General features: G+C 54.2%; 1 protein-coding gene across 2 annotated transcripts in view; it reads right to left on the bottom strand.

The window, feature by feature from the left end:
* Nucleotides 1-27,386, bottom strand: part of LOC143986935 (lysocardiolipin acyltransferase 1-like) — a 149,191-nt gene extending 121,805 nt beyond the window's left edge. The window contains exons 1-3 of one of the 2 annotated variants that reach the window (XM_077485345.1): nt 27,363-27,386; nt 7,612-7,780; nt 6,321-6,519 (exon numbers count right to left, since the gene is read on the bottom strand). In XM_077485345.1, the coding sequence (XP_077341471.1) occupies nt 6,321-6,519; nt 7,612-7,776 (364 nt within the window). In that variant the 5' untranslated portion in view covers nt 7,777-7,780; nt 27,363-27,386. Of the gene's footprint in view, nt 1-6,320; nt 6,520-7,611; nt 7,781-25,340; nt 25,529-27,362 lie in introns of those variants that run through there. The other variant, XM_077485344.1, reaches the window with a different exon arrangement.
* Nucleotides 27,387-27,608: the final 222 nt, after the last annotated feature.

The raw sequence follows: 27,608 nt of genomic DNA, 5'->3' as shown, positions 1-27,608 counted from the left end.
GCAGGGGAATGAACGGAATGAGGGTCTCGGCAGGGGAATGAACGGAATGAGGGTCTCGGCAGGGGAATGAACGGAATGAGGGTCTCGGCAGGGGAATGAACGGAATGAGGGTCTCGGCAGGGGAATGAACGGAATGAGGGTCTCGGCAGGGGAATGAACGGAATGAGGGTCTCGGCAGGGGAATGAACGGAATGAGGGTCTCGGCAGGGGAATGAACGGAATGAGGGTCTCGGCAGGGGAATGAACGGAATGAGGGTCTCGGCAGGGGAATGAACGGAATGAGGGTCTCGGCAGGGGAATGAACGGAATGAGGGTCTCGGCAGGGGAATGAATGGAATGAGGTCCTCAGCAGGTGAATGAACGGAATGAGGGTCCCGGCAGAGGAATGAACGGAATGAGGGTCTCGGCAGGTGAATGAACGGAATGAGGGTCCCAGCAGAGGAATGAATGGAATGAGGGTCCCGCATCAATACAGCACAATGTTGTCACCTATAAGAAGCTCACAGCTGACATTCAATCTGAATATATTTCCGCTTCCCTGGTCCCCCTCCCCCCTCTACATTCCCATCCCTTTTTTTATTCACTGTGATGTCATCGCCGGGTCTCTAGTCTTCTCTATGCAGCACAGGCAGATCATGGCTGGTGGGAGGGGCCGGCAGCGGGCTGTACATGGCTTCCTGATAATAGCCCAGCCTCCGGCCTCAGTACTCCTCTCAGCCCTCAGTCCTGTAAGCAGTGGGAGGAGTTATGCAAATATCAACATGCCCTGATGGGTGGGTGTCAGTCTGGAAAAGTGGGCGTTCCTAGGTGTGTTGTATTTAAATAGGTACCGCCCCCACATGTTACGTCGAGCCTCCATGATTGTTAGATCTGAAATCCAATGAATGAATGAATGAAAGGGGCGGGGCTAGGTACAGCCAGGCTGGGGGAGGAAAGAACTAGATGATGATGGACTTCCTCCTGCCAGGAAATGAGGCGGGCTCTATCTGATTGGCTGCACATTGTGAGAATTTCTCTGATGTCCAGGACTCTGAACCAAGAAAACCCAGGTTCCTGGAAATAACACATACTGTGGTCTCAGGTGGTGGGTCCCCCGGTGTGGGGTAGGGGCCGGGGGCACAGACTACGGTCTCAGGTGGGGGAGGAGGCACAGACTACGGTCTCGGGTGGGGGCACAGACTACGGTCTCGGGTGGGGCCGGGGGCACAGACTACGGTCTCAGGTGGGGGAGGGGGCACAGACTACGGTCTCGGGTGGGGGCACAGACTACGGTCTCGGGTGGGGGAGGGGGCACAGACTACGGTCTCAGGTGGGGGAGGGGGCCCAGGCTACGATCTCAGGTGGGGGAGGGGGCACAGGCTACGATCTCAGGTGGGGGAGGGGGGCCCAGGCTACGGTCTCAGGTGGGGGAGGGGGCCCAGGCTACGGTCTCAGGTGGGGGAGGGGGCACAGGCTACGGTCTCAGGTGTGGGGGAGGGGGCACAGGCTACGGTCTCAGGTGGGGGAGGGGGCCCAGGCTACGGTCTCAGGTGGGGGAGGGGGCCCAGGCTACGATCTCAGGTGGGGGAGGGGGCACAGGCTACGGTCTCAGGTGGGGGAGGGGGCACAGGCTACGGTCTCAGGTGGGGGAGGGGGCACAGGCTACGGTCTCAGGTGGGGGAGGGGGCCCAGGCTACGGTCTCAGGTGGGGGAGGGGGCACAGGCTACGGTCTCAGGTGGGGGAGGGGGCACAGGCTACGGTCTCAGGTGGGGGAGGGGGCACAGGCTACGGTCTCAGGTGGGGGAGGAGGCCCAGGCTACGGTCTCAGGTGGGGGAGGGGGCACAGGCTACGGTCTCAGGTGGGGGAGGGGGCACAGGCTACGGTCTCAGGTGGGGGAGGGGGCACAGGCTACGGTCTCAGGTGGGGGGGGGGCCCAGGCTACGGTCTCAGGTGGTAGAGGGGGCCCAGGCTACGGTCTCAGGTGGGGGAGGGGGCCCAGGCTACGGTCTCAGGTGGGGGAGGGGGCACAGGCTACGGTCTCAGGTGTGGGGGAGGGGGCACAGGCTACGGTCTCAGGTGGGGGAGGGGGCCCAGGCTACGGTCTCAGGTGGGGGAGGGGGCCCAGGCTACGATCTCAGGTGGGGGAGGGGGCACAGGCTACGGTCTCAGGTGGGGGAGGGGGCCCAGGCTACGGTCTCAGGTGGGGGAGGGGGCACAGGCTACGGTCTCAGGTGGGGGAGGGGGCACAGGCTACGGTCTCAGGTGGGGGAGGGGGCACAGGCTACGGTCTCAGGTGGGGGAGGGGGCACAGGCTACGGTCTCAGGTGGGGGAGGAGGCACAGGCTACGGTCTCAGGTGGTAGAGGGGGCCCAGGCTACGGTCTCAGGTGGGGGAGGGGGCACAGGCTACGGTCTCAGGTGGGGGAGGAGGCACAGGCTACGATCTCAGGTGGGGGAGGGGGCCCAGGCTACGATCTCAGGTGGGGGAGGGGGCACAGGCTACGGTCTCAGGTGGGGGGGGGGGCCCAGGCTACGGTCTCAGGTGGTAGAGGGGGCCCAGGCTACGGTCTCAGGTGGGGGAGGGGGCCCAGGCTACGGTCTCAGGTGGGGGAGGGGGCACAGGCTACGGTCTCAGGTGGGGGAGGGGGCACAGGCTACGGTCTCAGGTGGGGGAGGGGGCACAGGCTACGGTCTCAGGTGGTAGAGGGGGCACAGGCTACGGTCTCAGGTGGGGGGGGGGCACAGGCTACGGTCTCAGGTGGGGGAGGGGGCACAGGCTACGGTCTCAGGTGGTAGAGGGGGCACAGGCTACGGTCTCAGGTGGGGGAGGGGGCCCAGGCTACGGTCTCAGGTGGGGGAGGGGGCACAGGCTACGGTCTCAGGTGGTAGAGGGGGCACAGGCTACGGTCTCAGGTGGGGGAGGGGGCACAGGCTACGGTCTCAGGACAGAGTTCTCCCTTATATGGAGATTGGTGGAATTGTCGGAGATTTCTCCCATTCTTCTCTATATGACCATTAAAGGTAACACAGATTCCAGCGGGGGAGGGGGGGGGGTGAATCAGACGGAATTCCGATGGATGGAAAACAAACGAGAGGAAAACAAAGAAAATACAGAGAACATTCCGGAGGACAATCATCCCGAGGAAAGAGATACGGAATGACCGATCGGAAGAAACCATAGAGAACGCCCTAAAGAGAACCCGTCCACCTTCCATGAGGAAGAACTCCGGAACATCCAGACCTTCCTCTGACCTGTGTCTCCCCCCCCCCCCCCCCGCCGTGACCTGTGTCCCCTCTCCTCCATGTGGTCCCCTCCCCGCCCCCTGGTGACCTTTGTCTAGTGTACATTGTGGAGGTAGGGTATCCATTGTGGTTGTATGGTGTCCACTGTGGAGATCTGAGATCCATTGTGGTGGTATGGGATCCATTGTGGAGGTATGGGATCCATTGTGGTGGTATGGGGTCCACTGTGGGAGGTATGGGGTCCACTGTGGGAGGTATGGGGTCCACTGTGGGAGGTATGGGGTCCACTGTGGGAGGTATGGGGTCCACTGGGGTGATCTAGCCTCCATTGTGGTGATCTAGCCTCCATTGTGGTGATCTAGTCTCCATTGTGGAGGTATGGGGTCCACTGGGGTGATCTAGTCTCCATTGTGGTGATCTAGTCTCCATTGTGGAGGTATGGGGTCCACTGGGGTGATCTAGTCTCCATTGTGGTGACCTAGTGTCCACTGTAGTGGTATGGTGTCCACTGTGGTGGTATGGTGTCCACTGTGGTGGTATGGTGTCCACTGTGGTGGTATGGTGTCCACTGTGGTGGTATGGTGTCCACTGTAGTGGTATGGTGTCCACTGTAGTGGTATGGTGTCCACTGTAGTGGTATGGTGTCCACTGTAGTGGTATGGTGTCCACTGTAGTGGTATGGTGTCCACTGTAGTGGTATGGTGTCCACTGTAGTGGTATGGTGTCCATTGTGGGGATTCAGTTTATATTGTGGAGATCTAGTGTCCACTGTAATGATATGCTGTCCATATGCTGTAATCCCCAGCTCTGCTTTCTGATCCCCCACTCAGTAGTAACCCCCAGCTCTTCTGATTCCCCGCTCAGTAGTAACCCCCAGCTCTTCTGATCCCCAGCTCTGCTGATTCCCCATTCAGTAGTAATCCCCAGCTCTGATCCCCTGCTTGGTAGTAACCCCGAGCTCTGATCCCCTGCTCAGTAGTTACCCCCAGTTCTGCTGATCGCCCACTCAGTAGTAATCCCCAGGTCTGCTGATCCCCTGCTCAGAAGTAACCCCCAGCTCTTCTGATCCCCCGCTCGGTAGTAACCCCCAGCTCTGCTGATCCCCCGCTCGGTAGTAACCCCCAGCTCTGCTGATCCCCCGCTCGGTAGTAACCCCCAGCTCTGCTGATCCCCCGCTCGGTAGTAACCCCCAGCTCTGCTGATCCCCCGCTCGGTAGTAAGCCCCAGCTCTGCTGATCCCCCGCTCGGTAGTAAGCCCCAGCTCTGCTGATCCCCCGCTCGGTAGTAAGCCGCAGCTCTGCTGATCTCCCGCTCGGTAGTAACCCCCAGCTCTGCTGATCCCCCGCTCGGTAGTAACCCCCAGCTCTGCTGATCCCCCGCTTGGTAGTAACCCCCAGCTCTGCTGATCCCCGCTCAGTAGTAACCCTCAGCTCTGCTGATCCCCGCTCAGTAGTAACCCTCAGCTCTGCTGATCCCCGCTAAGTAGTAACCCCCAGTTCTGCTGATCGCCCACTCAGTAGTAATCCCCAGCTCTGATCCCCTGCTCAGTAGTTACCCCCAGCTCTGATGAGCCTCTGGTTTGCGGATCGTCCTGTCTCTGGTACCTGCTCACCTCCCACTATAATGCTCCCATGATGCTCACTATGACAGACCTAGCTGGGACACAGGCTTTTTGAGAGAACTGAATGCGAGCCTCTTGCCGACTGATTATGGGCCCTGGATTTTAAGGGGCACAGTGTGAATGAGAACCCCACTATAATCTGTACTAGTCAGATTCAATGCTGTATATATGTATATATAATGTGTGTTGTCTCATGCTGTTGGGACACACACTGTCAGATGCGAATGTCATGAACTCCAGCCACCTGTCTGTTGGCTTGTATAATGTAAATGAGTCTAGTCTGGCTTGTAATCGTATTCCACACATTGTTGTTTGGGATAATTAACCCTGTGTTGATGTTTATGGTAAGATTTATTGAATTGTTAGTGAGCTAGGAGCCGAAAAGTCTTATCCCTCAGTCAACTAGTCTGAGTGTTGATTTAGATAATTAGCTCATGCTAATTAGGTTAGGTTTTAGTCTTCTACTGTATTATAAATACTTGGCATTTTGGTTCTAATAAATCAGTCCATGTTGAGCAGGTAAGCAAGTCTCGTCTTGTGTTGTGCTTGTGAGCGGTTGGAATATCTGATATCTATATTCAGGACTTAGGAAGCGGTATACTGACGGAAGCACTCAATCTGAGTGTGGGATCGATTCCGACACACTCACCATGTGTGACATCTGCTAGTTTGTCCTGCTCTGATCAATCTGCTGATCCTCTGCCTCTCAGTCCTCACTTTCCAGACCCCACTCGCCTCCCTGCTGCTCCATTCTGCACACCAGATGTGGCACCGGCACCAGACACTCCCAGAACATATACATATGATCTGGAAGTGACTGCTGGTGACGTCTTTCTGGTTGGCTTGTTGGTTTCCCAGTGCACCCTGGGATATCTCATGGACTTCTATGGAGGCTTTGGTCGTCATAGACTTCTATGGAGGCTTTGGTCGTCATAGACTTCTATGGAGGCTTTGGTCGTCATAGACTTCTATGGAGGCTTTGGTCATCATAGACTTCTTTGGAGGCTTTGAAGATGCTTTAAAGCACCAAGAAAGCGACATTGCTTGCATCAGGAGGCTGGGGTGTTTCCAGGAAGTTATTACCGCCCCCTGCCAGCCCCTCCCGCCAGCCATGATCTGCCTGCATTGTATAGAGAAGCACAGAGACCCGTCATAAGGTGTGTCATAAAAATGGAAAGGTTTTACTGCTGATGAGGAGGAGGGGAGGAAGGTCAAATACAAGCAGATTTATATTTCACTGATATAGCTTCTGTAAAACAAAATCTGATTGGCTACTGGGAGTTGCTACACTTTGTAAAGGATGAATGTTCTCTGCTCTCCTCCTTCTACAACATCCCATCCCCCCCAAACATCACATCACCCCCCCCCCCGACTCTTATTTTATGGATGACACAGAGTAGGCGGCCAGAACTTCCTACTCCAGACATGACCGCTTCTTTTCATCAAACCAGCGAGACCCCAACAATTTATACGTACCGAACCCCGGGACGGACTTGAGGCTGGATTTGAGGCAGATCTTCTCCAGCCTGAGGTAGCTGTATCTCAGTAAACAGTTCCACAGGAACATCCAGTCCAGCCGGGTGCGATGGTTCATGATGATGACGCTGCGTTCTCCGGGGATGAACCCATCCCCTGTGATGACTACTTTAGCACGGAACACCAACTCCAACAATGCCTGGCGGGACAGAAAACAGGACAATCAGTGAATCAATCATTGGCTATACATGGGGTGATCAATAAATCACCCTCTGCACCCCAATCCCACTCTGCTCACTTTTGGACCCCAATTCCCCCTAATTTCTGCACCCAAGAACTCCTCTGCTCACCTCTTTACTGCAACCCCCCCCCTCACCTTGGTAGCCCAGACCCTCCCCCCCTTGTATCCCCCCTCAGCTTGGTAGCCCAGACCCTCCCCCCTTGTATCCCAATCCCCCCCTCACCTTGGTAGCCTAGACCCCCCCCCTTGTATCCCAATCCCCCCCCTCACCTTGGTAGCCCAGACCCCCCCCCCTTGTATCCCAAACCCCCCCTCACCTTGGTAGCCCAGACCCCCCCCCTTGTATCCCAAACCCCCCCTCACCTTGGTAGCCCAGACCCTCCCCCCTTGTATCCCAATCCCCCCCCTCACCTTGGTAGCCCAGACCCCCCCCCTTGTATCCCAATCCCCCCCCTCACCTTGGTAGCCCAGACCCCCCCCCCTTGTATCCCAAACCCCCCCTCACCTTGGTAGCCCAGACCACCCCCTTGTATCCCAAACCCCCCCTCACCTTGGTAGCCCAGACTCTCCCTCACCTTGGTAGCCCACACTCTCCCCCCCTTGGTAGCCCAGACCCTCCCCCCCCTTGTATCCCAATCCTCCCCTCACCTTGGTAGCCCAGACCCTCCCCCCTCTGCGGCGGCACCCCAAGTTGAGAAAGGCGGATCTAATACTTTCCTCCCCTCCTGGGTGCAATCATGGAGGCTCATCATCACATGGGGTGGGGTCACCATGGGTGGTCTGCATGCAAATACACCTGGCTTAGGAACACCCACTCCTCCAGGGGAACACCCACCCCCTAAGGTATTTTTCATATTTGCATAATTCCTCCCAAAATCCCGCCCACTGCTTGCATCGGGACTGAGGACTTCCTCCCAGGACCATACCTTAGTACTCCCCCCATCTATGATGCAAGCAGTGGGCGGGATCTGGGGGGCGGAGTTATATAAATAAAAAGCTTCAATCCTTTTCACACTAAATCCGTCATAGAGGAACACAGAGAGTTCTTACCACAGGGAGCGTCAGCCACGTGGCTACAATCCGGTCCGTCAGCCACCGATACCAGCTGGGCGACACCAACATCAGGGGCAGGAAGGGGCCCAACATGAAGACACTGCCAAAGAAACTTCCTAGGAACAGAGTGCAGACAAAGTATATCCCCCTCCATGACACCATGACTCTGCAAGAGAAGAAGACACGGGGGGGGGTTACTGGACGTGTCACATGACACGAAATGCACAGAATCCGCCTGATTTGCATTTACATTTGTTTCTAATTTGCCTAATAAATGTCCCTCAGAGGGCCTGATGTACAATACAGTATTATATATATATATATATATATATATATATATATATATATATACACACACACACAGAGCCTGGAAAGTTTAGGGGTCCCGAGGCCCTTGTAGTAGATTGTTGGAGATTGTACAAATCAGAATTGTGTAGAACAAATCGGTTTTAGAGAGCGAAGGAGAAACGCGTAGATCATAACATTTACTGGTAAATAATATTAACCACTTCAGCCCCGGACCAATTGTCAGCCTAAGGACCAGAGGTTTTTTTACAATTTCGCACTGCGCTGCTTTAACTGGTAATTGCGCGGTCATGCAATGTTGTACCCAAGCGAAAATTTGCGTCCTTTTCTTCCCACAAATAGAGCTTTCTTTTGATGGTATTTGATTGCCTCTGCGATTTTTATTTTTTGCGATATAAATGGAAAAAGACCGAAAATTTTGAGAAAAAAATGATATTTTCTACTTTTTGTTATAAGAAAAATCGAATAAACTAAATTTTAGTCATACATTGAGGGCAAAATGTATTCAGCCACATGTCTTTAGTAAAAAAAATGTCAATAGCGAATATTTATTGCTTTGCGCAAAAGTTATAGCGTCTACAAACCAGAGTACATTTTCTGGAATTTACACAGCTTTTAATTTATGACTGCCTATCTCATTTCTTGAGGTGCTAAAATGGCAGGGCAGTACAACCCCCCCCCCAAATGACCCCATTTCGGAAAGTAGACACCCCAAGGAAATTGCTGAGGGGCATGTTGAGCCCATTGAATATTTTTTTTTTTGTCCCAAGTGATTGAATAACGACACAAAAAAAAAAGTTTACAAAAAGTTGTCACTAAATGATATATTGCTCACACATGCCATAGTTATATGTGGAATTGCACCCCAAAATATATTCTGCTGCTTCTCCTGAGTACGGGGATACCACATGTGTGGGACTTTTTGGGAGCCTAGCCGCGTACGAGACCCCTAAAACCAATCACTGCCTTCAGGATTTCTAAGGGTGCAAATTTTTGATTTCACTCCTCACTACCTATCACAGTTTCGAAGGTCATAAAATGCTAAAATAGCACAAAACCCCCCCAAATGACCCCATTTTGGAAAGTAGACACCCCAAGATATTTACTGAGAGGCATGTTGAGTCCATGGAATATTTTATATTTTGCCACAAGTTGCAGGAATATTACAATTTTTTTTTTTTTTTTGCACAAAGTTGTCACTAAATGATATATTGCTCACACATGATATGGGCAGAAGTCAAATGACACCCCAAAATAAATTCTGCTGCTTCTCCCGAGTACGGGGATACCACATGTGGGGGACTTTTTGGGAGCCTAGCCACGTACGGGACCCCGAAAACCAAGCACCGCCTTCCGGATTTAAATATAAAACGCTACCAAAAAAAACCTGTTAGCGATGGCAGGGATCCGGCCTGACTCTGCGATCGCTGCAGTTATGTGTTTAGTGTTTTGTAAGTGACAGTGATCGATCGATACTGCACTTGGGTGGGCTGGGCAGAGGGGCAAAACGCAGGTGCCAGCAGGTATCTGGGCTGATCCCGCTAACAATGCATTTTTTTGGAACCCTAAACTGCTGGGGACGCTAGTATAGATCTGATCAGATCAGATATTGATCTGTTCAGATTCTATACCACTACGGGAGGTGTATGCTTTGCGTGTGGGTGTTAGCGGTACTGGCACTAACCTAGCGCTGCCTGGGGCGACGCAGACCCTGACCCTGAAAGCTAATTGATATCACCCGCCGGGTGATCAGGGGGTTAAACCTTTATTGGGTAATAAATGGTGGGTGCCCTGATGCTATAAAAAGCAAACTAACCAGAGTCACCCGTAACACTTATACGGTGATCAGTGGTGAAAGGGTTAACTAGGGGCAATCAGGGGGTTAAATCTTTATTAGGTAGTATATGGGGGTCCCTGGCGCTATATAAAAACCTGACGGGGAACCTAAATAACTAACTGGCTAACCAGCGTCACCAGTGACACTTATACTGTGAACGCTGGTGAAAGGGTTAACTAGGGGCAATCAGGGGGTTAAAACCATTATTGGGTAGTATATCAGGGTGCCTAGCGCTATAAAAACCTGGCGGTGAACCTAAAAAAATAACTAGCTACTTAGCGACAGTAGCGACACTAATGCAGCGATCAGAAAAATGATCGCTTAGTGACACTGGCAAAAGGGGGTGAAAGGGTTAACTAGCAGCAATCAGGGGGTTAAACCTTTATGGGGGGGGGGGGTAGGGGGCTACCCTGGACCTAACACTAACTGCCCTGACAGTTTTTACAGTCACAACTGACACTGAATGCAGTGATCAGTAAGTAAATGATCACTGCAATCAGTGACACTGACTGGGGGGGGGGGGGGGGGGGCATGTGTGCCTGTGTGTACCTACATGTCAGTGTAGTGATTGGTGCACTTACTATGTCTTCTCCTCGTAGTCCGGTCAATAAGACCGCCCCAAGGAGAATTACATCACTTCCTCCCTGCCTGTGTTTACACTACACAGCGGGGGAAGCTTCTCATTCGCCAGGAGCGATCGAGAGGGGATGGCCAGAAACCAACGGCCATCCCCTCATCCCGGATCGCTCCTGAAGAGAAACGGACCGCCGCATCCAGCGATCGGACCCCCCACCCGCTGGAAGGCAAGCACGTACATGTACGTGCTTGTGACTGTACATGCCATTGTGATGACGTACATTGGCATGCGGCGGTCCTTAAGTGGTTAAGCTATATACCAAACTGAAGTGGAAGGAAAATTATAAATGATGCAAATAAATATGTGAAAAGTGTGAGGGGGAGGGGCATTTGTATGGCGCCCCCCGGAGTCAATACTTTGTAGAACCCCCTTTCTCTACAAGTCTTTTTGGGGGTGTCTCTACCAGCTTTGCCCATCTAGAGAGGACATTTCTGCCCATTCTTCTTCTTTGTAAAATATCTCAAGCTCTGTCAGATTGGATGGAGAGCGTCTGTGATCAGCAATTTTCAAGTCTGGCCACAGATTCTCAATGGGATTTAGGTCTGGACTGTGACTGGGCCATTCTAACACATGAATATGCTTTGATGTAAACCATTCCATTGTAGCTCTGGCTGGATGTTTCGGGTCGTTGTCCTGCTGGAAGGGGAACCTCCGCCCCGGTCTCAAGTCTTTTGCCGACTCTAACAGGTTTTCTTCTAATGCCGCGTACACACGGGCGGACTGTATGGCCTACTTAGTCCGTCGAAACACATTTCAGCGGACAGTCCGCTCGTGTGTGGGCTTCAGCGGACTTTTTCAGCGTGCAGTCCGGCGTACTAAGAATTTCGTTTTTTTCTAAATTCTGTCCGTCGTACTTTGGTTTCAGCGGACAATCCGCTCGTCAGTAGGCTAGTTCGACGGACTAAGAATGGCGCATGCCCAGAAAGGATTTACACGGCGGAAGGTTGCTTTGCTGTGTCTTGGACTTCCTATTTTTAGTCCCGTCATACGTGCTGTACACGTCATCGTGCAAGCTTTCGACGGACTGTTTGTGCATCCGTGTGTGGTCAAGTCCGTTCAGTGGAAAGTACGACGGACTGTCCGTCGGATTGTATGACGAACTAAGTACGCCATACAGTCCGCTCGTGTGTACGCGGCATAAGATTGTCCTGTATTTGTCTCCATCCATCTCCCCATCACCTCTGACCAGCTTCCCTGTCCCTGCTGAAGAAAACCATCCCCACCACATGATGCTGCCACCACCATGTCTCACGGTGGGGATGGTGTGTTCGGGGGGATGGGCAGTGTTAGTTTTCCCCACACATAGCGTTTTACTTTTAGGCCAAAAAATAGGATTCTTGTACTCACCATAAAATCCTTTTCTCTGTAATTCACAGACCAACACCGCTCCTCTCTATAGCAAATGGGTTGTTAGCCTTACCACTAGGAGAATACTAGGCATATTTGTAACACAACAACACTCAGAACTCTTAGTTCCGCCCAGGGGGGGGCGGTCCCTAGGCTACAACCCCTACAGCCTGCAAAGCAGACTCAGTGCATCAACAAGCAGTATAATATAAAGAGAAAAGGAGGGGCGGTGTTTGTCGGTCGGTGAATTACAGAGAAAAGGATTTTAAGGTGAGTACAAAAAAAATCCTATTTTCTCTTATATTCACCGACCGGCACAGCTCCTCTCTGTAACTACCTGGGACGTCCCCAAGCAGTGCCAAACGAGGGGTGGGAAAAACAGCATAAAAACGTCACCCACCATGGCAAGTGGGAACTAGTGAAAAACTTTACCCACAAAATAACAGCAGTGTGTGGAAAAACCACCACAAAACAAACCGGGTATCCTCAACAGGAGTGACTACCCATAACCGCACCAAAAACTGCGGAAGTAATGCAGCCGTGCATTAACAAAACAGTACTGCGTTTTTATAAAAAAAAACAGGGAAAAAATATCTCTTGCATATTCAATTGCAACTACACGGCCGCCTGCAAATCTTTGCAGCCAAACCCAGCATCATCCGATGCACCGACGTCTACCTTGTAGAACTTGGTAAACGTGTGGACAGACGACCAGGTCGCCGCCGTACACACCTGAGCGACAGACGCTTGGTGCCGGAACGTGCCAGGACGTTCCGATTGCCCTTGTAGAGTGGGCCGTGACTGGAGAGGGGGGCACCTGCCCCTTCAAGGCGTAGGCTTGGACTACAATCTGTCTGATCCACCTGGAAATGGTGGCCGCCGAGACCGCCATGCCTTTCTTGGGACCAGCCACCGAGACAAACAGTGAGTCTGACTTCCGAAAGGGAGCCGTGGCAGACAAGTACACCCTCAGAGCCCGAACCACATTGAGAGGGTGAAGGGCCACCTCCTTGGGGTGCTTCGGTTTAGGACACAATGATGGCAATACAATGTCCTCATTGATATGAAAAGCCGAGACCACCTTCGGTAAAAAAAACGGTTGCTTACGCAACACCAACTTATCCCTGTGGATGACCAGATAAGGCGACTTGCAGGACAAGGCCGCCAGCTCCGAAACCCTCCTGGCCGATGTGATGGCCACTAGAAAGACCACCTTCTGGGAAAGAGTCAACAGGGGAATCTCCCTGATATTTTCAAACGGCGGCTTCTGAAGCGCCGACAACACCAGGTTCAAATCCCATGGGGGTAACGGAGGATGCACCGGAGGGACTACATGTCGTACCCCCTGAACAAAGGTATTCACTAATGAGTGCCAAGGCTGAAATTTGCCCTTTGATGGTGCTCAATGCCAACCTCTGGTCTACTCCTTGCTGAAGAAACAGCAGGATCCTGGATATAGAAAAGGAGCGCGAATGCCACTCCTTCTCCTCACACATGGAGATGTAGGCCTTCCAGGTACGATGGTAGATCTTCCGAGAAGAAGATTTCCGCGGCCTCAACATAGTTGCAATCACTGAGTCCAACAGACCCCGATTCCTCAACAACTGGCTCTCAATAGCCACGCCATTAAAGCCAGCGATGGTAAAGCAGGATGGCGAATCGGACCTTGAGACAGAAGGTCCTCTCACAACGGCAGTCGCCAAGGAGCGTCTGCCACCAGCCGCACCAGGTCTGCGTACCAGGGACGCTGAGGCCAATCTGGGGCAATCAGTATCACTGGGATCCCCTCGGCTTCCACTCTGCGAAGCAGACGTGGCAACAGTTTTAGTGGAGGAAAGGCGTAGATCAGCTGGTACTGATCCCACGGAGCCACCAGCGTGTCTGACGCGTCTGCCCACGGATCTCTTGTCCTGGACACCAATCTTGGCACCTTCCGATTGAGACGGGAGGCCAGTAGATCCACGTCTGGTGTGCCCCACTTCAGGCACAGTAACCTGAATATCTCCTGGGTCCAGCATCTGCCGACTCAGATAGTCCGCCTGCCAGTCCTCCACTCCCAGGATGTAAATGGCCAACAGGGAAGAGGAGATGAAGATCAGATGATGGAGGAAGGAGGAGATGAAGATCAGATGATGGAGGAAGGAGGAGATGAAGATCAGATGATGGAGGAAAGAGGAGATGAAGGTCAGATGATGGAAGGAGAAAATGAAGATCAGATGATGGAGGAAAGAGGAGATGAGGGTCAGATGATGGAGGAAAGAGGAGATGAGGGTCAGATGATGGAAGAAGGAGGAGATGACGATCAGATGATGGAGGAAGGAGGAGATGAGGGTCAGATGATGGAGGAAAGAGGAGATGAGGGTCAGATGATGGAGGAAGGAGGAGATGAAGATCAGATTATGGAGGAAGGAGGAGATGAAGGTCAGATGATGGAGGAAAGAGGAGATGAGGATCAGATGATGGAGGAAAGAGGAGATGAAGATCAGATGATGGAGGAAGGAGGAGATGACGATCAGATGATGGAGGAAAGAGGAGATGAAGGTCAGATGATGGAGGAAGGAGGAGATGAAGGTCAGATGATGGAGGAAGGAGGAGATGAGGATCAGATGATGGAGGAAGGAGGAGATGAAGATCAGATGATGGAGGAAGGAGGAGATGAAGGTCAGATGATGGAGGAAGGAGCAGATGACGATCAGATGATGGAGGAAGGAGGAGATGAAGATCAGATGATGGAGGAAAGAGGAGATGAAGGTCAGATGATGGAGGAAGGAGGAGATGAAGATCAGATGATGGAGGAAAGAGGAGATGAAGATCAGATGATGGAGGAAAGAGGAGATGAAGGTCAGATGATGGAGGAAGGAGGAGATGAAGGTCAGATGATGGAGGAAGGAGGAGATGAGGATCAGATGATGGAGGAAGGAGGAGATGAAGATCAGATGATGGAGGAAGGAGGAGATAAAGGTCAGATGATGGAGGAAGGAGCAGATGACGATCAGATGATGGAGGAAGGAGGAGATGAAGATCAGATGATGGAGGAAAGAGGAGATGAAGGTCAGATGATGGAGGAAGGAGGAGATGAAGATCAGATGATGGAGGAAAGAGGAGATGAAGATCAGATGATGGAGGAAGGAGGAGATGAAGGTCAGATGATGGAGGAAGGAGCAGATGACGATCAGATGATGGAGGAAGGAGGAGATGAAGATCAGATGATGGAGGAAAGAGGAGATGAAGGTCAGATGATGGAGGAAAGAGGAGATGAAGATCAGATGACGGAGGAAAGAGGAGATGAAGGTCAGATGATGGAGGAAAGAGGAGATGAAGATCAGATGATGGAGGAGATGAGGATCAGATGATGGAGGAAAGAGGAGATGAAGATCAGATGATGGAGGAAGGAGGAGATGACGATCAGATGATGGAGGAAAGAGGAGATGAAGATCAGATGATGGAGGAAAGAGGAGATGAAGATCAGATGATGGAGGAAAGAGGAGATGAAGGTCAGATGATGGAGGAAGGAGGAGATGAAGATCAGATGATGGAGGAAGGAGGAGATGAAGGTCAGATGATGGAGGAAGGAGCAGATGACGATCAGATGATGGAGGAAGGAGGAGATGAAGATCAGATGATGGAGGAAGGAGGAGATGAAGGTCAGATGATGGAGGAAGGAGCAGATGACGATCAGATGATGGAGGAAGGAGGAGATGAAGGTCAGATGATGGAGGAAGGAGGAGATGAAGATCAGATGATGGAGGAAGGAGGAGATGAAGATCAGATGATGGAGGAAGGAGGAGATGAAGATCAAAAGATGGAGGAAAGAGGAGATGACGATCAGATGATGGAGGAAGGAGGAGATGACGATCAGATGATGGAGGAAAGAGGAGATGACGATCAGATGATGGAGGAAAGAGGATATGACGATCAGATGATGGAGGAAAGAGGAGATGAAGATCAGATGATGGAGGAAAGAGGAGATGAAGATCAGATGATGGAGGAAAGAGGAGATGAAGATCAGATGATGGAGGAAAGAGGAGATGAAGATCAGATGATGGAGGAAGGAGGAGATGAGGGTCAGATGATGGAGGAAGGAGGAGATGAGGGTCAGATGATGGAGGAAAGAGGAGATGAAGGTCAGATGATGGAGGAAAGAGGAGATGAAGGTCAGATGATGGAGGAAGGAGGAGATGACGATCAGATGATGGAGGAAAGAGGAGATGACGATCAGATGATGGAGGAAAGAGGAGATGACGATCAGATGATGAAGGAAGGAGGAGATGAAGATCAGATGATGGAGGAAAGAGGAGATGAAGATCAGATGATGGAGGGATGAAGATCAGATGATGGAGGAAGGAGGAGATGAGGGTCAGATGATGGAGGAAGGAGGAGATGAGGGTCAGATGATGGAAGGAGAAAATGAAGATCAGATGATGGAGGAAGGAGGAGATGAGGGTCAGATGATGGAAGAAGGAAGAGATGAGGGTCAGATGATAGAGGAAGGAGGAGATGAGGGTCAGATGATGGAGGAAGGAGAAAATGAAGATCAGATGATGGAGGAAGGAGGAGATGAGGGTCAGATGATGGAGGAAGGAGGAGATGAGGGTCAGATGATGGAGGAAAGAGGAGATGTCCCCACAAAGTGCTCCTAGGATGACATTTCCTGGTCTGTCATAAGAGGCTTTCCGGGTACAATGGTGGACTTTGTCAGAAGTCATCTTCCTATCCTTCAAGAGGGTCAGGATGTCCAAATCTCTTAGGACCCAGACTTCCAGCTAACTGGAAAGGAGGATGGAGGACTAGCCTTTAGGATAGGAGGTGGGAATGATCTGGAACCGCCCATTAAGGAGTCTGATAACCACGTTCTGCTTGGCCAGATTGGTGCACTGGGAATCACTGGAATCTCTTCACCTCCATTCTGTGCAGCAGACAATGGAGGAGCTGAGGAGGTGGAAAGGAGGTCAGCTGGAACGGATCCCGTGCAATCACCTGAACAACCACTGTGAAGGCCAGACGGGCCCTGGACCTGGGAGACACACCTGTCCAGTATTGACATTCAGGACTCATATCCTAGATATCCCAAGACCAGAAGGCTGAGGACAAGATACCCTCCCCCCAAGTGGGGGGCGCCCATCACTGAGAAGAGGGTGGAGCCAGACTTGGCTGGGTTTGACAAACAATTGTTCTAGAATTAGAGGTGGAGGACTGAGGGGAACATTTCCTTCAAGAGGAGAGCCATGGAAGATTGAGCCTTCATAATCAGGGGGTACTCTGACATGTGTTTCCAGCACCAGTAGGTGGAGGGGGGGGGTGGTGTCCACTAACAACACCTGAGGCAAAAAACTTGTCCCAGACATTCATATATAGGGGAGGAGCATGTAGATCAAAGCTGCAGGGGAGGGGCGTGTAGATCAGAGCTGTAGGGGAGGAGCGTGTAGATCAGAGCTGTAGGGGAGGAGCGTGTAGATCAGAGCTGTAGGGGAGGAGCGTGTAGATCAGAGCTGTAGGGGAGGAGCGTGTAGATCAGAGCTGTAGGGGAGGAGCGTGTAGATCAGAGCTGTAGGGGAGGAGCGTGTAGATCAGAGCTGTAGGGGAGGAGCGTGTAGATCAGAGCTGTAGGGGAGGAGCGTGTAGATCAGAGCTGTAGGGGAGGAGCGTGTAGATCAGAGCTGTAGGGGAGGAGCGTGTAGATCAGAGCTGTAGGGGAGGAGCGTGTAGATCAGAGCTGTAGGGGAGGAGCGTGTAGATCAGAGCTGTAGGGGAGGAGCGTGTAGATCAGAGCTGTAGGGGAGGAGCGTGTAGATCAGAGCTGTAGGGGAGGAGCGTGTAGATCAGAGCTGCAGGGGAGGAGCGTGTAGATCAGAGCTGCAGGGGAGGGGCCTCGGCCCTTGATGAAGGGGGAGGGGCGAGTATCTATATTCTCATTGTGTGAATGCACAGAACACGCCCGGATCTGATTGGTTATTTGCAGCGTTTTCCTAACTATATAATATTTTTCATTCTCCTCCATCGTCTCCCTGAATTGGCAAAAAAAATTGAGAACTGCAGGAGAACTTTACTCCCAGCCCCCCCCCCCCCCTTTACATGTCATAGTCACCTCCTCTTCTAGGAGTATCTACTGTCTGTGCCGGCCCAGCTCCTCTGACCCACCCCCTCACCTCCCAACATAACTTTTTAAGTAGCTTCTGGGACAGCCAAGATGGCAGCCTTCTCTGGCCCCGCCCCTTTCATTCATTGGATTTCAGCTCTGTCAATCATGAAGGTTCAGCATCACCTATGCAAATACAGTCTGCCTGGGACCGCCCACTCCTGCAGACTGACAAGGCATTCTAATAACTGCATAACTCCTCCCACTGCTTGCTGCCATGATCTGCCTGCATTGCATAGAGAAGCGCAGAGACCAGATGATGACATCACAGGGACTGAAATAAGGGATGTAAAATAATGAGGGGGAGGAGCCAGTAAAGGGGAAATATAAATCAGATTTGGGCTCAGTGTCCCGACACGCCCCTCCCACCAATCTCATTACACCGCGGCACACCGGAATCCGACCCGCCACTAATCCCCCCAAACCAGAATCCGATCCGCCACTATTCCCCCCCCCACACCAGAATCCGAGCCGCCACTAATGCCCCCCTACACCAGAATCCGATCCGCCACTAATCCCCCCCAAACCAGAATCCGATCCGCCACTAATCCCCCCAAACCAGAATCCGATCCGCCACTAATCCCCACCAAACCAGAATCTGATCCGCCACTAATCCCCCCCACGCCAGAATCCAATGCGCCACTAATCCCCCCCACACCAGAATCCAATCCGCCACTAATACCCACCAAACCAGAATCCAATCCGCCACTAATCCCCCCCACACCAGAATCCAATCCGCCACTAATACCCACCAAACCAGAATCCGATCCGCCACTAATCCCCACCAAAACCAGAATCCGATCCGCCACTAATCCCCCCACACCAGAATCCAATCCGCCACTAATCCCCACCAAACCAGAATCCAATCCGCCACTAATCCCCCCCACACCAGAATCCGATCCGCCACTAATCCCCACCAAACCAGAATCCGATCCGCCACTAATCCCCCCCCACACCAGAATCCGATCCGCCACTAATCCCCACCAAACCAGAATCCGATCCGCCACTAATCCCCCCCACACCAGAATCCGATCCGCCACTAATCCCCCCCCACACCAGAATCCAATCCGCCACTAATCCCCCCCACGCCAGAATCCAATCCGCCACTAATCCCCCCCACTAATCTCCCCCAAACCAGAATCCGATCCGCCACTAATCCACACCAAACCAGAATCCAATTCGCCACTAATCCCCACCAAACCAGAATCTGATAAGCTACTAATCCCCACCACGCCGTAATCCGATCCGCCACTAATCCCCCTCCACACCAGAATCCAATCCGCCACTAATCCCCCCCACGCCAGAATCCGATCCGCCACTAATCCCCCCCACGCCAGAATCCAATTCGCCACTAATCCCCCCCACGCCAGAATCGATCTGCCACTAATCCCCCCCACGCCAGAATCGATCCGCCACTAATCCCCCCCAAACCAGAATCCGATCCGCCACTAATCCCCCACACGCCAGAATCCGATCCGCCACTAATCCCCTCCATGCCAGAATCCAATCCGCCACTAATCCCCCCCACGCCAGAATCGATCCGCCACTAATCCCCCCCAAACCAGAATCCGATCCGCCACTAATCCCCCCCAAACCAGAATCCAATTCGCCACTAATCCCCACCAAATCAGAATCCGATCCGCCACTAATCCCCCCCACGCCAGAATCGATCCGCCACTAATCCCCCCCAAACCAGAATCCGATCCGCCACTAATCCCCCCCAAACCAGAATCCGATCCGCCACTAATCCCCCCCAAACCAGAATCCGATCCGCCACTAATCCCCACCAAACCAGAATCCAATTCGCCACTAATCCCCACCAAACCAGAATCCGATCCGCCACTAATCCCCACCAAACCAGAATCCGATCCGCCACTAATCCCCCCCAAACCAGAATCCGATCCGCCACTAATCCCCCCAAACCAGAATCCGATACGCCACTAATCCCCCCCACGCCAGAATCCGATCCGCCACTAATCCCCACCAAACCAGAATCCAATCCGCCACTAATCCCCCCCACACCAGAATCCGATCCGCCACTAATCCCCCCCACGCCAGAATCCGATCCGCCACTAATCCCCTCCATGCCAGAATCCAATCCGCCACTAATCCCCCCCACGCCAGAATCGATCCGCCACTAATCCCCCCCAAACCAGAATCCGATCCGCCACTAATCCCCCCCAAACCAGAATCCAATTCGCCACTAATCCCCACCAAATCAGAATCCGATCCGCCACTAATCCCCCCCACGCCAGAATCGATCCGCCACTAATCCCCCCCAAACCAGAATCCGATCCGCCACTAATCCCCCCCAAACCAGAATCCGATCCGCCACTAATCCCCACCAAACCAGAATCCAATTCGCCACTAATCCCCACCAAACCAGAATCCGATCCGCCACTAATCCCCACCAAACCAGAATCCGATCCGCCACTAATCCCCCCCAAACCAGAATCCGATCCGCCACTAATCCCCCCAAACCAGAATCCGATACGCCACTAATCCCCCCCACGCCAGAATCCGATCCGCCACTAATCCCCACCAAACCAGAATCCAATCCGCCACTAATCCCCCCCACACCAGAATCTGATCCGCCACTAATCCCCCCCAAACCAGAATCCGATCCGCCACTAATCCCCACCAAACCAGAATCCAATTCGCCACTAATCCCCACCAAACCAGAATCCAATCCGCCACTAATCCCCACCAAACCAGAATCCAATCCGCCACTAATCCCCACCAAATCAGAATCCGATCCGCCACTAATCCCCACCAAATCAGAATCCGATCCGCCACTAATCCCCCCCAAACCAGAATCCGATACGCCACTAATCCCCACCAAACCAGAATCCGATACGCCACTAATCCCCACCAAACCAGAATCCAATCCGCCACTAATCCCCAAATCAGAATCCGATCCGCCACTAATCCCCCCCAAACCAGAATCCGATACGCCACTAATCCCCACCAAACCAGAATCCGATCCGCCACTAATCCCTACCAAACCAGAATCCAATCCGCCACTAATCCCCCCCAAACCAGAATCCGATACGCCACTAATCCCCACCAAACCAGAATCCGATACGCCACTAATCCCTACCAAACCAGAATCCAATCCGCCACTAATCCCCCTCCACACCAGCATCCGATCCGCCACGAATCCCCCTCCACACCAGAATCCGATCTGCCACTAATCCCCCTCCACACCAGAATCCGATCTGCCGATAGTTACCCCCCCCCCGGGCCATTCCTCCTCCCTGACAACCCGTCATTCCAGTTCCTCACTGCTGAATTCCCAACACCACAACCCAACGATTGTCCTCCCCACCCCCGACTATTCACATCTCCATGGAGGAACCTCCGGTAATACCTGGTCTACAATAACGTCATGTGACCACTGCCAGGGGGGGGGGCATTGCCTACAGATCTGTGCAGTGTATATGGTGGGGGAAGGGGTGTACCCTATGTGACAAAAGTCAGGACACCCCTAAGGGGAAAAGTCCAGATTGGGCCCAAAGTGTCAATATTTTGTGTGGCTGCCATTATTTTCCAGCACTGCCTTCACCCTCTTGGGCATGGAGGTCAGCAGAGCTTCCCAGGTTGTCACTGGAGTCCTCTTCCCCTCCCCCATGATGACATCACGGAGCTGGTGGATGTTGGAGACCTTCCCCTCCTCCACCTTCCATGTGAGGATGTCCCACAGATGATCAATAGGGTTTAGGTCTGGAGACATGCTTGGCCAGTCCATCACCTTCACCCTCAGCTTCTTTAGTAAGGCAGTGGTGGTGTTGGAGGTGTGAGAGACAACCTCTGGATATGACGCTGAGCACGTGACCTCACCTTCTCTGGTGGACCATGGCGAGGCCTGTTCTGAGGGGAACCCGTCCTGTTATACCGCTGTATGGTCTTGGCCACCGTGCTGCAGCTCAGTTTCAGGGTCTTGGCAATCTTCTTATAGCCTAGGCCATCTTTATGTAGAGCGACAATTCTTATCTTCAGATCCTCAGAGAGTTCTTTGCCATGAGGTGCCATGTTGTACTTCCAGTGACCAGTATGAGAGAGTGAGAGCGATAACACCAAATTTAACACACCTGCTCCCCATTCACACCTGAGACCTTGTAACACTAACGAGTCACATGACACCGGGGGAGGGAAAATGGCTAATTGGGTCCAATTTGGAGATTTTCACTTAGGGGTGTCCTGACTTTTGTTGCCAGCGGTTTGGACATTAAAGAGGGATTCCACCTAAAAAATAAATATTAAAAGCCAGCAGCTATAAATACTGCAGCTCCTGACTTTTAATAAATGGACACTCACCTGTCCCGGGGTCCAGCGATGCCGAGGTCGATCGATCGCTCGGCTCTCGGCTGCTGCCGCCACCATTCTAGGTGAGGGAATCAGGAAGTGAAGCGAATCGGTTTCACTTCCCGGTTCCCCTACTGCGCATGCACGAGTCTCGCAGCGCAATAGGAAATCTCCGCGCTGTCACTGGGACCCGTGTGTGTCCCAGCAGACAGCGCGGCAGGGCAGGAAATGGCGTAGACTCCCATGGGAGTCTATGCCCGGAAGTGGGTGTAAATACTTGTCTTTGACAGGTATCTCCACCCCCCTCCCCCCTGAAAGGTGTCAATTGTGACACCGGAGGGGGGGAGGGATCCGATCAGCGGAAGTTCCACTTTAGGGTGGAATCCCGCTTTAATGGCTGTGTGTTGAGTTATTTTGAGGGGACAGGAAATTTACACTGTTATACAAGCTGTACACTCACTACTTTACATTGTAGACAAGTGTCATTTCTTCAGTGTTGTCACATGAAGAGGAACCACGCATGCGCACAATGGAAGGGCTCTCCAGGGAAGTTGGTGGTGAGGGGGAGGGGCTCTCCAGGGAAGTTGGTGGTGAGGGGGGAGGGGCTCTCCAGGGAACTTGGTGGTGAGGGGGAGGGGCTCTCCAGGGAACTTGGTGGTGAGTGGGAGGGGCTCTCCAGGGAAGTTGGTGATGAGGGGGAGGGGCCCTCCAGGGAAGTTTTTGGTGAGGGGGAGGGGCCCTCCAGGGAAGTTGGTGGTGAGGGGGAGGGGCCCTCCAGGGAAGTTTTTGGTGAGGGGGAGGGGCCCTCCAGGGAAGTTGGTGGTGAGGGGGAGGGGCCCTCCAGGGAAGTTGGTGGTGAGGGGGAGGGGCCCTCCAGGGAAGTTGGTGGTGAGGGGGAGGGGCCCTCCAGGGAAGTTGGTGGTGAGGGGGAAGGGCACTCCAGGGAAGTTGGTGGTGAGGGGGAGGGGTTCTCCAGGGAAGTTGGTGATGAGGGGGAGGGGTTCTCCAGGGAAGTTGGTGGTGAGGGGGAGGGGCCCTCCAGGGAAGTTGGTGGTGAGGGGGAGGGGCCCTCCAGGGAAGTTGGTGGTGAGGGGGGAGGGGCCCTCCAGGGAACTTGGTGGTGAGGGGGAGGGGCCCTCCAGGGAAGTTGGTGGTGAGGGGGAGGGGTTCTCCAGGGAAGTTGGTGATGAGGGGGAGGGGTTCTCCAGGGAAGTTGGTGGTGAGGGGGAGGGGCCCTCCAGGGAAGTTGGTGGTGAGGGGGAGGGGCCCTCCAGGGAAGTTGGTGGTGAGGGGGGAGGGGCCCTCCAGGGAACTTGGTGGTGAGGGGGAGGGGCCCTCCAGGGAACTTGGTGGTGAGGGGGAGGGGCCCTCCAGGGAAGTTGGTGGTGAGGGGAGGGGCCCTCCAGGGAAGTTGGTGGTGAGGGGGAGGGGCCCTCCAGGGAAGTTGGTGGTGAGGGGGAGGGGCCCGCCAGGGAAGTTGGTGGTGAGGGGGAGGGGCCCGCCAGGGAAGTTGGTGGTGAGGGGGAGGGGCTCTCCAGGGAAGTTGGTGGTGAGGGGGAGGGGCCCTCCAGGGAAGTTGGTGGTGAGGGGGAGGGGCCCGCCAGGGAAGTTGGTGATGAGGGGGAGGGGCTCTCCAGGGAAGTTGGTGGTGAGGGGGAGGGGCCCGCCAGGGAAGTTGGTGATGAGGGGGAGGGGCTCTCCAGGGAAGTTGGTGGTGAGGGGGAGGGGCCCGCCAGGGAAGTTGGTGATGAGGGGGAGGGGCCCTCCAGGGAAGTTGGTGGTGAGGGGGAGGGGCCCGCCAGGGAAGTTGGTGATGAGGGGGAGGGGCCCGCCAGGGAAGTTGGTGATGAGGGGGAGGGGCCCTCCAGGGAAGTTGGTGGTGAGGGGGAGGGGCCCTCCAGGGAAGTTGGTGATGAGGGGGAGGGGCCCGCCAGGGAAGTTGGTGATGAGGGGGAGGGGCCCTCCAGGGAAGTTGGTGATGAGGGGGAGGGGCCCTCCAGGGAAGTTGGTGGTGAGGGGCCCTCCAGGGAAGTTGGTGGTGAGGGGGAGGGGCCCGCCAGGGAAGTTGGTGATGAGGGGGAGGGGCCCTCCAGGAAAGTTGGTGATGAGGGGGAGGGGCCCTCCAGGGAAGTTGGTGGTGAGGGGGAGGGGCCCGCCAGGGAAGTTGGTGATGAGGGGGAGGGGCCCTCCAGGGAAGTTGGTGATGAGGGGGAGGGGCCCTCCAGGGAAGTTGGTGATGAGGGGGAGGGGCCCTCCAGGGAAGTTGGTGGTGAGGGGGAGGGGCCCTCCAGGGAAGTTGGTGGTGAGGGGGAGGGGCCCTCCAGGGAAGTTGGTGGTGAGGGGGAGGGGCCCGCCAGGGAAGTTGGTGGTGAGGGGGAGGGGCTCTCCAGGGAAGTTGGTGGTGAGGGGGAGGGGCCCTCCAGGGAAGTTGGTGATGAGGGGGAGGGGTTCTCCAGGGAAGTTGGTGGTGAGGGGGAGGGGCCCTCCAGGGAAGTTGGTGGTGAGGGGGAGGGGCCCTCCAGGGAGGTTGGTGGTGAGGGGGAGGGGCCCTCCAGGGAGGTTGGTGGTGAGGGGGAGGGGCCCTCCAGGGAGGTTGGTGGTGAGGGGGAGGGGTTGATCACATGGTGACATAAATAGAATGTTCTGTAGAATAAAATCTCCTCTGATGTGACTCCGCCTCATCAGCACCGAGCGCCCCCCTCCCCCTCCATAATGAACACATGGACCCCCAGGACACCTCATGTCTATCCGGGTTATATCGCCCCCCCCCCCCCGGGAGAAGAATGTCACTCGGGGGGGGCAGATCTCTGTGTGATTATTATGTGTTCAGTATGGAGGGGGGAGGGGGACTTCTGTTCTACGCATGCGCGGGCACCTCACTTCTGTCATATACTGTACATGGGGGGAGGGGAAATGTGTGGGGGATATATAAGGGGGAAGGGTAGATATGAGGGGGGAGGGTAGATATGGGGACTATATAAGGGGGAGGGGTGGATATAACGCGAGAGGGGTAGACATGGGGGGCATATAGGGGGAGGGGTGGATATAATGGGGGAGGGGTGGAAATTGGGGGTATGAGGGGGAGGGGCGGATATAATGGGGGAGGGGTAGATATGGGGGGGTATATGAGGGGGAGGGGGTACATTTCAGAGTCTCACCTGCCGGTGTCGCCCCTCCTCCTCTTCTGCCCCCATATGGAGCTCCGCCCCTCCCCGGTTTACGAAGGGTTAATCAGCTTCCTGCTCTCCTCGCGGTCCGCCTCTCACTTCACTGCCAGCCGCCGCCCGGAGAGATTACGTCACCCGGCGCGGGGAAGGTGACGTAGGTGTGGGCGGGGCCCGGCGGAGAGCAAACAGAGGGGGAGGAGTTGGTGAGATGTGCGCGCTCCTGTAAGTTGTGACCCCGCCCTTTGAGTGTGCGCGCAGTGTACCTAGCAAACCCCTCCCCCCCACCATCCCAGACCAATTCAGTCTTTCCGATCACTGTAAGGAGGAGCAAGAAAAGAGGGGAGGGGTTGAACGTAGAGGCGGAGCCAACAGACGCCAGAGAGGAGGAGCCTTCAGAGAAGAGGAGGAGTCAGGAGACCTAGAGAGGAGGAGCCTTCAGAGAAGAGGAGGAGTCAGGAGACCTAGATAGGAGGAGCCTTTAGAGAAGAGGAGGAGCCAGGAGACCTCAGAGAGGAGGATCCAGGAGACCCCAGAGAGGAGGAGTCTTCAGAGAAGAGGAGGAGCCAGGAGACCTCAGAGAGGAGGAGCCTTTAGGGAAAAGGAGGAGTCAGGAGACCTCAGAGAGGAGGAGCCAGGAGACCTCAGAGAGGAGGAGCCAGGAGACCCCAGAGAGGAGGAGTCTTCAGAGAAGAGGAGGAGCCAGGAGACACCAGAGAGGAGGGGTCTTCAGAGAAGAGGAGGAGCCAGGAGACCTCAGAGAGGAGGAGCCAGGAGACCCCAGAGAGAAGGAGCCTTCAGAGAAGAGGAGGAGCCAGGAGACCTCAGAGAGGAGGATCCTTTAGGGAAGAGGAGGAGTCAGGAGACCTCAGAGAGGAGGAGCCAGGAGACCCCAGAGAGAAGGAGCCTTCAGAGAAGAGGAGGAGCCAGGAGACCCCAGAGAGGAGGAGTCTTCAGAGAAGAGGAGGAGCCAGGAGACCTCAGAGAGGAGGAGCCTTTAGGGAAAAGGAGGAGTCAGGAGACCTCAGAGAGGAGGAGCCAGGAGACCTCAGAGAGGAGGAGCCAGGAGACCCCAGAGAGGAGGAGTCTTCAGAGAAGAGGAGGAGCCAGGAGACACCAGAGAGGAGGGGTCTTCAGAGAAGAGGAGGAGCCAGGAGACCTCAGAGAGGAGGATCCTTTAGGGAAGAGGAGGAGTCAGGAGACCTCAGAGAGGAGGAGCCAGGAGACCCCAGAGAGAAGGAGTCTTCAGAGAAGAGGAGGAGCCAGGAGACACCAGAGAGGAGGAGTCTTCAGAGGAGAGGAGGGGCCAGGAGACCGCAGAGAGGAGGAGTCTTCAGAGAAGAGGAGGAGCCAGGAGACCTCAGAGAGGAGGAGTCAGGAGACCGCAGAGAGGAGGAGCCAGAAGACCCCAGAGAGGAGGATCCAGGAGACCCCAGAGAGGAGGAGTCTTCAGAGAAGAGGAGGAGCCAGGAGACCTCAGAGAGGAGGAGTCAGGAGACCGCAGAGAGGAGGAGCCAGGAGACCCCAGAGAGGAGGAGTCTTCAGAGAAGAGGAGGAGCCAGGAGACCCCAGAGAGGAGGAGCCTTCAGAGAAGAGGAGGAGCCAGGAGACCACAGAGAGGAGGAGTCTTCAGAAAAGAGGAGGAGTCTTCAGTGAGGCGTGTGTTGGATGTTCAGGACAGGTGCAGATTGCGGTGGCTGGTTGTGATTGGTCCCCCGTGGTCTGTGTTTTGGGGGATTCGGATGCGGTCGTCCATCGAAGGATTACGTTTCCTCGGATTTGTTTGGTTGACATGAAAATTTTGTGATATTTTGATATTTTCTCATATTGGACGCGTTGAATCAGGTGGATTCCGTATTTCTGGAGAAACGTCACGAGCTGATTGGACGGTACCGAGCGGCGTCATCCGAATTATGGAATGGAAAGGAATTCAGATCCATTCGTTGTCCGAATAATCAAACAAATTTGGAAACGGAATTCTGAGGCCCCTCCCCCGCACCATGAAGTGTCGCTCACCTCCCAATGGAACGAACGGCGGATCGAAGTTCAGCCCGGATTCCGGCTCTTCAGGCGTTTGTCTGAGGGAAGTGACGGCCAAGCTGGGGCGCCCAGGGAACAGCAGATTTAAAGGGCGACTCCGTTTTGTAGGAAAAAAGAAATGTAACAAATGAAATGAAACGTTAACAAATGTTTTGAGTCGGCTCCGCCCTGTTATGACCCCTCAGCCCCTCCCCCCATAGAAGGGAATGGAGATCCTCCTGA

The sequence above is a fragment of the Lithobates pipiens genome, unplaced genomic scaffold, assembly GCF_037356315.1.
Source record: "Lithobates pipiens isolate NorthernLeopardFrog02 unplaced genomic scaffold, aLitPip1_a1.2 Scaffold_18, whole genome shotgun sequence".
Lineage (NCBI taxonomy): Eukaryota > Metazoa > Chordata > Amphibia > Anura > Ranidae > Lithobates > Lithobates pipiens.
The sequence above is the reverse complement of the archived record's forward strand: the minus strand, read 5'-3'. Positions and strand labels throughout refer to the sequence as shown.